At 43.9% G+C, this 14043-nt stretch overlaps 1 protein-coding gene and 1 long non-coding RNA gene across 6 annotated transcripts in view; one reads left to right on the forward strand and one right to left on the reverse strand.

Annotated features, from left to right (window-relative positions):
- The window catches only part of dally (division abnormally delayed protein), a 68914-nt gene that overhangs the window by 27817 nt on the left and 27054 nt on the right, over nucleotides 1-14043 (reverse strand). Inside the window, exon 2 of one of the 3 annotated variants that reach the window (XM_022810953.2) lies at nucleotides 11328-11477. The exons of 1 other annotated variant lie outside the window; for it this stretch is intronic. In XM_022810953.2, coding sequence (XP_022666688.1) covers nucleotides 11328-11477 — 150 coding nt within the window. Of the gene's footprint in view, nucleotides 1-11327; nucleotides 11481-14043 lie in introns of all 3 variants that reach the window. One more of the 3 variants, XM_022810952.2, reaches the window with a different exon arrangement.
- The window catches only part of LOC147754872 (uncharacterized), a 49574-nt gene that overhangs the window by 20113 nt on the left and 15418 nt on the right, over nucleotides 1-14043 (forward strand). For 2 of the 3 annotated variants that reach the window (XR_015330133.1, XR_015330135.1), the window contains one exon: nucleotides 13048-13265. This is a non-coding gene — a long non-coding RNA (uncharacterized LOC147754872). Of the gene's footprint in view, nucleotides 1-11476; nucleotides 12107-13047; nucleotides 13266-14043 lie in introns of those variants that run through there. The other variant, XR_015330134.1, reaches the window with a different exon arrangement.

Genomic DNA, 14043 nt, shown 5'->3' on the forward strand with positions numbered 1-14043 from the left:
TATTAACAAGCAACTAAAAGTAGGGTTTTCGCAAATGCAGCTCAAACGATTTCACGTTTCGAAAGAATCAACACTCATGGATCATAACTAGAGTCTCACCTCACAACGACGAATAGCACGATGTAAAAAAAAAGCACACGCAGCTGCATTTATAATGTAGTGTAATATATCTTAGAATATAAAAGAGGCCAGAATTAATAATTAACTATTAATAATTAACTAACGGTTGCGATTGAACGGTGCAGCCTGACACGAACGCCTGCAGTGACGTTACGTAAACAGACGAATGATAATGGTTGCCAGTTTCCTGTCTTCATCGAATCATTACACTATTGATAATTGCTCTTCATGGACCATGCGAAAAGCAATTGAAGATGAAAAGTTGTTAACAAATGAAAAGAAATTTATACGCATATGTTTTTCCCACAGCTGCCAATTTCATTCTGTACTTCGCTCGCTTACTGCCATAGACACACTTATTGATAACTGTTGATTTCGTCAGTAGTACTTAGTACTCACGAATGATCAAACAATAGCCCCAAACTCAAGGCAGACTAAATGATGTCAAAAGAGGTTCGCGGCTGGTGATGCGGGACAAGTGTCGGTATTGATGCTATTATGTAGCGTACTTATTCTTCGTAAAACTCCTCGAGTCGCCGGTCGTTGTGTCGGTCCAGGTTCAGTCATTAGCTAACCTCTGCTTACGTCGCCCAATGAACTTTTTTCATAGCTTTGTTTGTGTCAACTATTTATACTGTCTACAAAGTTTATCGTCGTTAGCATAGTATACATCATCGACCTGCTTACGCGGCTACGCCCGAAACCTAAATTCGTAACATCTTCGATCCGATCTTTCTTACTGTTAATCGTACCCACACAGTCGGTCAGCCATTCACCGATACAACAGCTGAATGAATGGACTGACTATTGCGTGATAGACAAAAATTGCACGGTTCAAAGACAAACGCACCCGCCCCCTACACTAGAAAAGGCAGTACTTGTCTGTCTGTGTCGATTTTCGTTCTGCTTAGCGCACATTCACGACTAATCCCTACAAACCAAGTAGGACATGTCGATAGAAAGACCGTATTCCTAAGTGAACAAGGTCTAGAATTCTTCATATAAACTAGCTTTGCATTGCTTCTGCTGCTGTTGTTGTCCGGCGGGCGTTCTCAACTCTCGATGCCGGACGTCTTCTGGGTCATCGGCGACCTTCGGTAGGTATGGCGAGCATATATTAGTTGGTTCACTAGTTATGCGAGAGTGGGCATATTCGTCAATGTGGATCGGAGGAGGTTAAAGGGATTGCGCATGTACAAACACGTAGACTCGCCCTTCGTCACCGCATCACTACCTTAATATTGTTGTATTACGATGCCGATTTCCTAATTTCTCTCCGTCCCGAATGATGAGGACGACAAGCATTAAGGACAGACCATGTCTCACACAGCGAAAACTTACTATTCGGTGTATGTAGGTCGGTGAGATGATTCTCTGAGCAACGAACGGCCGCACTACAGGTCGACCGACGAGATCGCGTTGTGCTCAGCAAGCTAGCGGATCCTATTAGCAGGTAGTAGGCCACTTTGGAATGCGGTCGAATACTGGCTGTGAAACTGTTGCAGCTTGTCGCTCAGGTTCTTGGGAGCCCACACGACGCTCATCGACTGCGGCAGCTCGTAGATTCGTCAACTATAGGATAGCGTCTCTCTCTATTAATTCGTTCGATCTCTGAAGAAGCTACAGTACTCGTCTACCGCGTATGGTCTATATCTATGTCTGTCTAGGTAACCCATTTTCATGCGCGAACTTAAAAGTTCTAATCTTTTCAATACATGTATGCAGTATTTGTATATCCCACAAGTGTCCAGGACTTTAGGTTTTTATAGTTGATTTTGGGTCAGTCCGATTAAATTGCTTTAAATAAATACTTTTAGCTGACAACGCGGAATGCCAGTACCGACAAGGCCATCGTGCTCGCCTCGTATTAGGCTCCAGCAAGTAGCTCAAAGAATTATCAAAAGAAAAAAATACGAAGGCCAGGCCGAGTTAAGGATCCGGCGGAACTTCGTTCGGCGCACAGGGCACCATTCCGCTGCAAAAGCTTATCAGGATGCCTAGGTCAGTCAGGTCAAAGATTTTTAGGAACTTCTATCACAGCTGCTGCTTCTGCCATTTCACTAGCGCCCTTGCTATTGTGGCTTGCTACCTCACATTAGTGGCACCCACACCCTGGAGCTATTTACTGATGCAGGTATACAGCAGTTGCAGTAGACGAAAATGAGGCTCTGGCAGTAGAAATTGCGGAAGAGAAAAGGTGAGGTGAGGCGAGGTGGGGGGGGGGGGGGTAAGTAAGACCTCCGAGGTGGTAGACGGGAGTAACTTGGCTTTCTCTAGCAACTTAAGCTCAAGCCAACTATGCTGGTTCACCTAGTACTACTTAGACTATGAACCGGCAGCTTTCGAATTCATTACTGAGACACAGTTAGCGACGTGTGTGTGGCATTGAATACGAATATTATTGGGGGACTGCTGTTAAGAGACAAGATGTAACAGGTATGATAATAATAAGGTGTGATGGTATCATTGAGCACTGTGGTATTTCAAGGTTTGACACTGATCTGCCTCTGATGGACACGAGCTTAGTATTATATGTATACCTTCGTACTAACATGCTTGAAACATACTTGTTTGAAAAACATTACCATTGAAGGAAACGCTCCGGATAATGTTGAAGCACACGATGCCCCAATCTGATCAACAGATTGTATTTAATACCGACCACGTTAACTACTTACTTATCTAAATACAAGTCGAAGTAATAGAAATACAGACGTCAGGCAGAGTCCGCTTTCAAGTATTGCCGTGATTAATATTTGGTTTATGCTGATTTTATTGACGGTATATAGGGGCACGCAATGCCGGCCTGCTGGCTCCTCGTACAGTGGCGCGTAACCACTAAGGTGCCACTGACATAAATTATCCTGACATTGGTAGATAGTCTGTTAGTAGTAGTTGTATATGATCACGTGCTGAATAGTTGTTAAAACCATAAATACGTTTCATATCGGTTGAAAGTTAACTCTATGTGGAGATATACAAAGTCGAAAAAAAACCCACGCTGGTACAGTGAGCGAACTGCAAGCGTCTTGGCTCGTGCATCATTAAGCAAACAAAACCGACACCATTGACTTACCTGGTAACCGCGCGCGTCATTTAACTCGAATGATCTAGATCGAATGTACGAAATACCCCCACGATTACAGCCTTCATACAATGTTTATTTTGCCGCGGGGCAAGCACGCGTTCAGTTCATGTCTATTTGCATCTGTTACCTCTTAGCCCATTTATAATAAATGGCCTATAATAATAGAATCTATATAAAAAGATTCAACTATGTGACGTCTTCTATAAAAGATTAATCGCGATCAGTCCGCGACCTAATCCGAATCTGTCGCGTGCGCCATTGAAGACGGTTACGTCGCGGGTGTAACGACTACCCCAGTAATAGTGGTTAGATAGTCAGCATTTCTATTGTTGCTTCCCACACGATCCACTGCTGGACTATAGCTCAGAACAGGTCCTAGTTCGACGTCCTCAGTGAGAAGGCCATCATTTACTGTCAAACTGCTTCGTCCTCCCCAGACATGTGTACGCTATAGGCTCTACAAAGACTGCATTGCGACCAACATTATCTGTATTGTATATATTGTAATACAGCAGGGACAGCGCCAACACTTGACGGAGTTGGCCAAATATTCCATTCCAGTAGCTTCACTGAATGAATGAATCGGTGATCTGCGAAAGAGGTAATGCCATGAACTCTGTCGCACATCCACATACAAAGATCACCCCCTAGCCAATGGTAGAAGAGCTGGCTGTTATGACTAAACAACAATGCGACCTAATGTTGGAAACGATCCTGCCCAGTAACTAAGTGCGAGTCCTCCGATGTCTAACGGTCCGCATCAGTGGCCTATAAGAAGCTACTAGTTCATCCGGATCGGTAGACCAGTCCTGTTTGGATTGTGTACGGGTGGATATATTCTTTGCAATAAAAAGAACTGCTTCGAGGCTAATCCACCTGGTGGCCATCATCGCGGCATTGACCGGTCCTATAATCATTTAACTCAATATTCATCGTTGCCTAGCTTCGTCTCTGTCCTGAGTGCGTTGGCACAGTGGAACACGAAAAAATCGTGCCTCTTAAATAGAAACGAATAACACTGTTAAGGTGAACGGACGAACGCGGAAACCGCGCTATCCATGACGAGAGCTGATGTCCCGTCACAGACTCCCATAGACGAATGTGTCAAAGGTATATTTGTACTGTGAAAAGTCGATGACCGATCTGAGATCGCGTGCCCCTCGGACGCAGCTGGTCAGTGATTATACAGCAGTCAGTAGCGACCTAGTTACGGGAAAGAGCTACAATTGGTGCGTCGTCTAAAGCCCGACTCTGATCAAGCAGGTTTGTTCGAGGCTAGAAATCGCTGCCCGAATACTGTGTGAAACCGTTTTTGCTTACCTATCAGTTCGAACAACTGTCCTAAGTGGTAGGACCACTGCAGGACGGGTACAGTAATAAGCTAGATGATTTTTTTTTATCTTCTAGAAGTTTCAAGCGAAACGAACTCTTTTCGGAGTCGTAAATGCGTTCAGGCCTCCGACAAAATCTACGGGGCTTATAAGAACATCGTCAAAGGACTACATAAAATGATCCGTTAGCTACAATTCAAAATTACATCGACAGCCTCAAGCGGTTCGGTTATCGACATAATTGCATACGGTACGTGGCGGTGTAGAAAACTCAGACTCTTATATATTGCTATTCGCTTCTGCCCTTCTCGGACGGCTGATTTACACGGGGTCGACTAAAATGAAGGCCAAGCAACATAACGTCAGAATAGCGTCTCTGTCTTCCGACAAATTGAGTCCTGTTTCCCCAAATCAACGTAGGGTTTGCAACGCTCGTGAGCATCGAACGCAAACACGGCGGCAGGACACCAAAGTGAAGCCTAAACGATGGCAGATATAATAGAGACGGCTACGGGTGTCGAAAATAACCGATCTTCTCGACGTTCAAATTTCCACATAATCACAATGATAATAGTATCAATAGAGACGTATAGAAGGGGTATAACAGGCCGAAAGGGGTGAAAGATTGCAATGTCTGTGATCGAACACGAGATAACGCTGGCATCCGCCTGACGACCGATGAAGTGGTTCATAACCAATACCTTTATTGGAAGAGAATTTATATTTACAGGCTAAATATTTCCCTGGCTTGCTGTGGTGGCGGACATCGTCGTCTATATATCTGCTTAAATGCGGAAACTTTTTTTTGTCACTCATAATCGTGTTACTGCTGGCTAGTGGCTGGTGGCACAGCATCTCATTCATACGAAAATACCATTTCGCTCTGGCGTGCAAATCGTAACCAGCCACGATTTTAAAGCTTTAACTTTTACCAATAATGAATACGCCTTAATCAGCTCGTCTCCTAATGGTTCTACTAACAGACAGTCTGTCGATGCTACCCTATGTCTTCTAGCTCTTCATTTCTGAGAACAACCATGCTGAGGCCAAGCAAACAAATGGGTAACTCCAACCGTTACTCCTTGAGTATCTCGTGTTGACGCAAATTCCCGCCGCTTTTGCCGACGCTGTCCGTTCTAGCGTCGTTTCGCTACCATAATTCAGTTTCGTTTGGCGAAAAATTGCTAGGCCAGACAATTGCATGGAAAGATTGCTCGGTAGATGGCAACGCCGACGATTCAAAGGTTGCATTACAGTCATGCATACACGCAGATAGGCACAATGCGTGCCCGGAGTCTACGAGTTAGATACGGCGTGCACGAAAATCTCATTGATTAAATAATCGCCATTTCCGTTCTAGCCGGCTGCTCGTACCAGCTGCGAACTGCCGCGGTCTGCGCCGTATACGTACGCTTGAGAACGTATCATTAAGCGAGCAACTATATCGGATTTGTTTTGTCTTATACTGTCACTGCTCGTATCGTTTCGGCTTTGATATCTCTTGTCGCCGCCGCTACGACAATGGTACCGCCGGTGTTCCACCGCTATTGATATCCACGGGGTATGAGATGATCTTATTTGGCTACTTGATGCGATGAATAACATCAGTGACGTCAAAATGTAATGGACTCACCGAGGAACGAGCAAATATAGGAAAAGAATCAATGAAGCCAATTGTATGAACGGTAAAATATATAATACGAATAGGCGTTACGGTCGCTAAATGTTTGTCGGGACGTCGTTTCTTCCAGCTTTTTACGCTACCAGCGGCGGCGGCGGCGGCGGCGGCGGCGGCGGCAGTAGCAACAGCAAGTTTTCCCTTATAGTATCTGTTAGTAGTTCTGGTTACAAAGACGTACGCGTATCTGTATTGTTTGAATCTGGAACTTATATCGCGGCGCGGCCGAATCAGTATCGCATAATAATGTCGCAATAACAGTATTTAGTAGCCCAATACAATCCTCCTCTCTCGACTATTCAGACTGGGAACGTCAAAACGACTGATCCTCTGCCGACGCATCTTGTCGGCACAGCTACATGACACTATATAGAGATGTGTGCACTACGGCTGCTTGAAATCGCCAAAATCAATACGAAACGATGACTTTGATATTTAAATTGAGAGAAAGAAAATAAGTTATGATTGACTCTTACCGGCGTGTCACTTCAAATAGAAATCGAGTCTCGTATACAGTGAGACGCTTGCCGTTCGTATGGTACGTTGCTGCCGTTCGCTGTTATGGTAACTTGTTGTTACGTTCGGCGTGTTTTTTCGAACAGATCCCCGGCGACACTACGGCCACGAGCAGCGCGAAGATCGCGGACACAGACGATCACCAATGAATTGGCTAGGGTGGTAATGGCAGTACCAGCCACAGCGGTCACTACGATGGCGAAAGCGAAAAGCGCGGCACTAATTCGCGGTAGGACGGGTGATGGGACCGGCCCTTGCGACTGAGATTATATCGATATGTTTTTTTGCTGTTGTCCAGTACGGCCGAATTCGATCGCGCTGTTGCTATTCTCAGCACTGGGGCAACAGCAAAAAGTTGGGGGTTCGTTTGGTGCGACCTCGTCCGCTACAGAACAGCTACCATAACCCACTTCCTGACCTCCTAATTTTCCCCTTTTCTTTGCGACGGCGATCTTACCGCATGCCGGAGTGAAGTGCTAGCTTTCCGTACGCGTGCAGCAATGTGTCACGCAGGTCACTTGGTCCCACCACAGATCATGAGGCCATACGACAGGGTACTAATCAACAGTGCTGAATGAACGCACCTTCTAAAACCAGCCAGTTATCTAATCGTGATCTGGTCCCTACACGCAGCTGGTTCGCATGACTCTCACGCAGCTGCCAGCTACTAATGAAACGGCAGTATTTGGACACTCGCACAGCAAAACTATGGGTTAATCTGTTTTCGACAAAAGGGAGCTTATTTACTGGGCTTACTCAGTTACTGGAAATCCGGCGGAAGGAAATCTCTGAATGGAAGCCGGATTGCTTCACTGAAAAGGCAGATAGTTATGGATATACATATAAAGCAGATCAGTGTTCAGGGGCCACGAAACTGAAGGAGGAACGGGCTAATGCCGTAACAGCGCTATCGTAAAGAAACAACGTACTATAATACATAGAAGCCTTTACAGGCGACGCATCGTATACTGTGGTAGCAAGATTTTAGAAGACACAACCAAGTGACATAGAACGGCTCTTGTCTGCAGCAGATCAGGTAGATTTTTCTCCGGTCTGCTCGCAGTGATCCTTAAGCCAGCAGAGTGCCGCCGCTATTGGATGTCTACCTAGAATGAATTTTGTAAAAAATCAACCCTAAAAAATAGATCGACTTGAACTTTTCTTTCTGGCTGTAGTGCACCACTCACTATTTACTTGACAGAAGCTAACGATAACATGGAGTAGCTTTCAACTGGACTCTGCTGAAAAGGATATTACTTCTTCTTTGTAGCGGTGTGAAAGGAGACGTTTTTTTGCTATTATTTCACATTCTAAATACAGCTCTGGCTGTATTTAGAAATGCATGACTTCAGGAGTAGAGCTGCGAACTCTTAGCAGCTGCGTTCAAAAGAGCTGGTTGCTATCTGTTAGTAGTAGATATTTTTTATTTATTTATTGGCTAACAAACTAGATGCTTTCCAACTATCTACTAATGGCACCGTTAGGTGTGCCTGTCTAGTACCACAGTACTGTACCTGTTGCTTTCCAACGAAGGGCTAAGGCTCTCAAAGCCGCGGCCTATCAAATCCGTTTTAAAAGGACATTAGGTTTTGCACACGAACACTCTTCGTAACTGTATTAGGGCGCACAAAAAAAATCATTTTAGTGTAGAAATGTACATTTTTTTTTTTACATACATACATAGTCTCTTATATAAACGATTATATAGATTTATTCACGGACTAGCTCTCAGTTAACTTCTAGCAAGCTGGCTAGCTATTTGTTGGGGAAACGTTTTCCTATAGCATCATTTTATTGATCTATATTTCCAGAATACCGTAACTAGCGGTTCAGCTGTCATGCGAGAAACCTGCAAATGTTCAGTGCGGCAGAGCGTTCGATTCTAGCTTTTTGCGCGCTATATGCTGACAATACCATACAACGTAAGCTAATGATCCCTTATATGAGCCCATAAGAATTAATGGTGTCACCCTAAATGAACGGAATGCGTCACTAACATCTGTATTCAAACCACTCATATAATATTCGCATACATATGGTTTCCTACGGGATACTGGACCTTCAAGTTCGGGTTAACAGCTTTTCAATTACATCCCGTACGACGTTAACTGGGTTGTAGAAGTTCTAGTCAGAGACCTATTGATTGCTACGATGATGAACAGTGGAAAGCTGGCTTATCGCGTCGACTAAATCTAATACTTTGACGCCTGTGTTATTGATAACCTACACTGCGGCACCGACCTGGCTATTTCGCAAACAATAATAACAGTCGACTGTTATCAACTATGGAACGGTGTAAACAATCAGCGTTTCTTTTAATATTATCACTCAATTCAAAAGACTATCCCATATATAACAGCACGTTCTATTTTGGGCTTTTTTTTTCCTTGTGTTTTTGGGCCATGACCGAATGGGGTGTATGACGTCGCCGGCCTAGAAAAGCGATACATTTCAAACTATCAGCTACTTACTATTTTCATTGTTGTCATCATCATTACGTAAATAGCCCTTAGTGAAACTGATTTTTTTAGATAGCAAGCGTTTAACACTGAAAATATAACGGTAGGTAACTCAAAACGGCTACACTTGATGGCAGGCACATGTTATCACTGCTACCTCAATTCGTTAACGACATTCGACGAATGAGGTCGCATCGGCATCAGCTCGAGCTAACAACTAAGGTAATAGTTATTACCATCCAAAGATACAATGGACAGGCGAAATCTTAGACTTTATAAATACTATCATTTACATCGACCATGTACGATTCATTCAACATCTCCAGCAGTCATGTCAGAATACGCGAGATGTTCCTGTCGCTCACACGCGTGCGTACGGCGTCTCCCGCGATCTCTGGCGATCAACTAATCGGTTAAGAACACTCCCATTAGCTACTGTCCGTAACGGCGGTCAAAGCAGTCCATGTCTCCTTGGTAAGGAATGGATAAACTTTACATTTGGAATCCTTTTGTCAGTGTTGCTTTCACTATTAACTTTTCGTACTATTCTGTGCAGAATCTGGACGGTTCTAGAATCGTCATGGCGCATGAATCGAAAGTCGATCACAAGCATTCATAATAATGATTTCAGTAATTATGGCGATGGTGCCGGCGGCGGCGGCGGCGGCGGCGGCGGCGGCGGCGGCGGCGGCGGCGGCGGCGGCGGCTGCCGTCATAGCTGGCGAGACCACGTACGTACAATCTTGAATGATGTCACCAAGCGTTCAGTACCTTCACCCACTCGAGTATCTACGATGATTCAATCTTCTTAGCAAAACTTTCTACACTTGTCTTGAGCACTGCGTGTGGAAAACGTCTGAGGTCATTCCAAGCCGGGTAAACAGGGCCCAGTAAATATATATAACTATGATCTCAATCGTCCCAGGTGTGAGGAGCCGGAAATAGCTTCCGGAAACTTCAGTTAGTAATAATTGCTTTTCAATATAATACCGAGCTCGATAATTTTTATGCTACACTTAGTTATCGTTATTGTGCCTACCGTTCTTGCTCGGGCTTAATATAGCAGTGACCTTCTCTTCTCGTAACCGTTCGATAATGTCTGCTTAAGTACGCATTATGACCATTACCACATTACTAGACAATTCATCCAGCCTATGATTTATTGCAGATGGACATCATCACTAGCGGCAGTCCCTTTCCATGATCAAAAGGCATGACTGCTTTCCCGTTTACTTACCTAGCTCCCCTCTCGTTGTATTGTTAAAGATATCGCCCTCGTGTAGCCCCATTACAATACAAAACAATCGCTAGTGTAGTTAAACACCAACGTTTCGGGCGATCTTTACCAGCAGAAGGTCCATATCTATGCTACAGGTACGATTGTGTTATCATTGCAATCATTTGTCGCCGTGTTGCCATTGTCAACAGTACAACATGCGCAATAGTTTGCGGACGGGTATACAAAGAAAACGAGTTGTGTCACCCAAAAAAGCGTGGGTTATAGGTTGGCCACGGGCGTACAAGCATCTGACTATTTGATCCAATTTTGCACCATTTCTACAATGATGTTGGCTTAGTGACAGTGGCGCCTATAGCAACGTAATCGTCATTCGGGAGGCAAAGGTCCTCGGAAAGGCCCTACAGAATCATAGCTATAACAGTAGCAGTGAAGTAATCGTAATGATAACCAATAGCTTGTTGTGCCATTTCAGAGAGCCTATCGAGAGAAATATTCTTTTTGTGAAGGCTAGTAGTGGTGACCTTGTTGAAGGTAATCGCGATTTAAATGGCGACAGATGAAAGTCTTAATGTTCGCTAGCGACTTTAAGCCGAGACCGAACGACAAGATCCGTATACCATCATCCGAACCGATGATAAGCACATTCATGTGAGTGGAGCATGTGTAACTGCCCCATCTGCTTTGTCGCTGGCAGACAAAAGTCAAATAAATTTCTGACTTGACCCTTTAAGCGAGCAGCTCCTGACTGAACAGTTATTGATCGAGGGAATAGGCATCTGAAGGACTGCAGCTGAGGTTTTTAGGAACTGATAAACAGTGGTTCATTCAGCTGTTATAGATTGTAAAGCAAAGAGGAAACGTTAAAAGCCAATGTTTTACATTCGGTGTCACGTACCTTTAAACTCTTTGCCAAATCGAATTAGGTCATCGGCGCTCGTCTCGACAAAGCGAAGTTTTTGCTGCATCAGATGGGGAACCTGCCTGAGCAATCGCTGTTGAAGGTCCCGTGAGCAACAGGACGCCTGGCCGCCGCATAAGTCACCGTCTTCTGTAATACAATTATAAAAAATACAAACTCGAACTGTTAGACAACTTAACCTCAGGCATAATTTAAATATTCTTTGCCTTAACCAACACGTTACGATGTTGCCTCTTAGACAGAGCACGCAACGTTTCATTCACGCTTCTCTGGTTTACAACATTATTAATCTCGTGAGAACGCCAGTGGTTTCGGAAGCGCTGATCGAGTCCGATCATCTAGCCGATAATTAGATACGCTTCCATCATACTTCCTGGTTCTGGGCAACACTGTTACTATTAATTTTATTGTCTGGGTTGTAGCATAGATGGCGCAGCAGTGATAGTAATAATATTAGTCACTGACAGTCTGCCCCAACAGAAGCTCTCAACAGCGGACGACAATGATTCGTTGGCTATTTTCGGTATATTTAGTTCTAATGTCTGAAAACGTAGATGCTAACGAATGTTTGTCCGTTTTGAGTTTACCTCTCTCGCTGTACGTAAATTGAAGCTTTGTATAAGTTCGCAAGTGTAAGGCCATGAGGAGGAAGTCGCTGCCGGACGAAACTGCGGTCAGTTTTGCCGGTTTTAGACCACTCACATGATACGCAAAGCACGTCGGAATCGAGCACGACGAGGTCACCTCTTATAAAGGTATGGACAGCGTTTCCGATTCGGCCTAGGTTCCATGGCGTAGGTTCTACATACAGGCATAGGTTGCCATCATTTTCCCTGGATCGTTACTCCATTGACAGGGATGAGTGTCGCGGTTTATCATGTGTTGGAATTAGCGAATAGCTGACGCACGAGCTTAGGTAATTAATGGCTCAGTGTTGGGGGCAGCCTTACCAAGAGGATTACAGTGGCCTGAAGGGAGACAAGTGGGGCAAGTTTTTTAATGACGAATTAGTCGCTAAAATGAATGTTGAAACGTTCCAAATTACAAAAGATGCTTTTCATAGATATCTAACAAATTGTGCTTGAGAGTGTTTACTCGATGACTATAGATTGGAATGGAAATAGGCATTGTTAGTTTCATTGTTTAAACAGTAATCGCTCCTCGAATCGATTCTCGGCTCGCTCAAGCAAATCGACCTCCTCGGCTCGATTTGTTGGAGCCGAGGAGCTCGCTGACACTGAAGTGGAAACCCAGTAGGTCCTTTGATACTGCCACAGGTTTTTATAGTAGAGGACGTACGTATACTTTTATTCGCGCTTTCTTTGTTTTCTATTACGCCCGCTAGAGTAACAGATCGAACGAACGCGCGGATCTGCTTAGCAGTTCTGATCCGCTACTACGCAGAGAAATTAGCGCGTCAGTTCCTCCCCAGAGATGGTCATGCGGTCCCAACGTTACCCTTTTTAGACCAACACAGAAGACTTGCGCAAGAGAAAACATTCAAAATGGGATCCGCACATAAAACATAATTTTATGATATTTATCGGCGTTGTCGGTCGATCGGTGTTCTGTGTTTAGTTCTACCGTTTTCGACCTTTTGCGTCAAGCTAGATAAGTCAACATCTTATGTGTAGTAGAAAATAAAATCATCATCGATTATGCGCGGTATTCATGTGTGCGGTTACCGGTTCTATAGGTTTTTTTAGCGCTGAACTGCGCGTCGCCCCTTTAACGTTCGCCGACCCCACTAGAAGCAAGGAGGCTGAAAGAAAGGCTAAAGAGCCTTTACAAGGGGACGATCATATCGAACACATTTCAACGGAAGAACAGCTCAAATCAAGCTTGGCTTAATCGTGAATAACGGTGATCGGCGATTCGCTGCTATGGATACAAATAATAATAAAGCCCAGAAAGGTAAGGTTTATATATAAACACTAAGTGTCACTTACTTTGTGTTATCTTTTGCGGCATGTACTTCTTCTCATTTTATTCTGATTATTTTTATATTTTTACAGAACATTGATGCTAAATGACCCTTTCATCTTCTGCTTCGGCCGGTGTTCCACTTATTTATGCGGCACTCTCAATGTTATCATTCTAAAAGATTATATGTCCTATGGTATGACCGACAACACAGTACGTTGAAACGATAGGCACACGCATCATTTCGGTGAATTTTTAGATATAGTACAGAACATGCTAGTAGGTACCCGCCTGATTTGTGGCTATAATCTTACTTAGCGACTGAGCCCGTTTAACATCAAACGTGGCGAAAGCGGGTTGTGGAATTGCCGAAGTAGGATCATCAACTCGTGAAGTGGATGGCCTGCCGCAAACTGAGACCACCCTGATGAAAACATTCTGTACTTCTGCATGTAATTATGAATCAGGCCACAAACTTTAGTCGAGGTGTAAGGCACATATTTATACCATGGCTTTCTTTTTTTTTGTATATATAATAATGATAAGAAACAATAACAGATTCGAAAGGGGCAAAAAAATTGCTGCTTATGTGTCTACGTAACTCTGCGAACTTCCCGAAAAAGCGCAGGCTTATTTACTCCTGTTTATTTACGCTATATTATTATATATCTGATGCATGTGCAACATATTAAGTTTCGAAAACTTGTAACTTTACATCGTTAATAGACTGACCGTCAGATGTCAAAATTTAAAAATGTATAAAGATCAC

Source organism: Varroa destructor, unplaced genomic scaffold (assembly GCF_002443255.2).
Source record: "Varroa destructor unplaced genomic scaffold, Vdes_3.0 BEIS01000006.1, whole genome shotgun sequence".
NCBI classification, from domain to species: Eukaryota; Metazoa; Arthropoda; class Arachnida; order Mesostigmata; family Varroidae; genus Varroa; species Varroa destructor.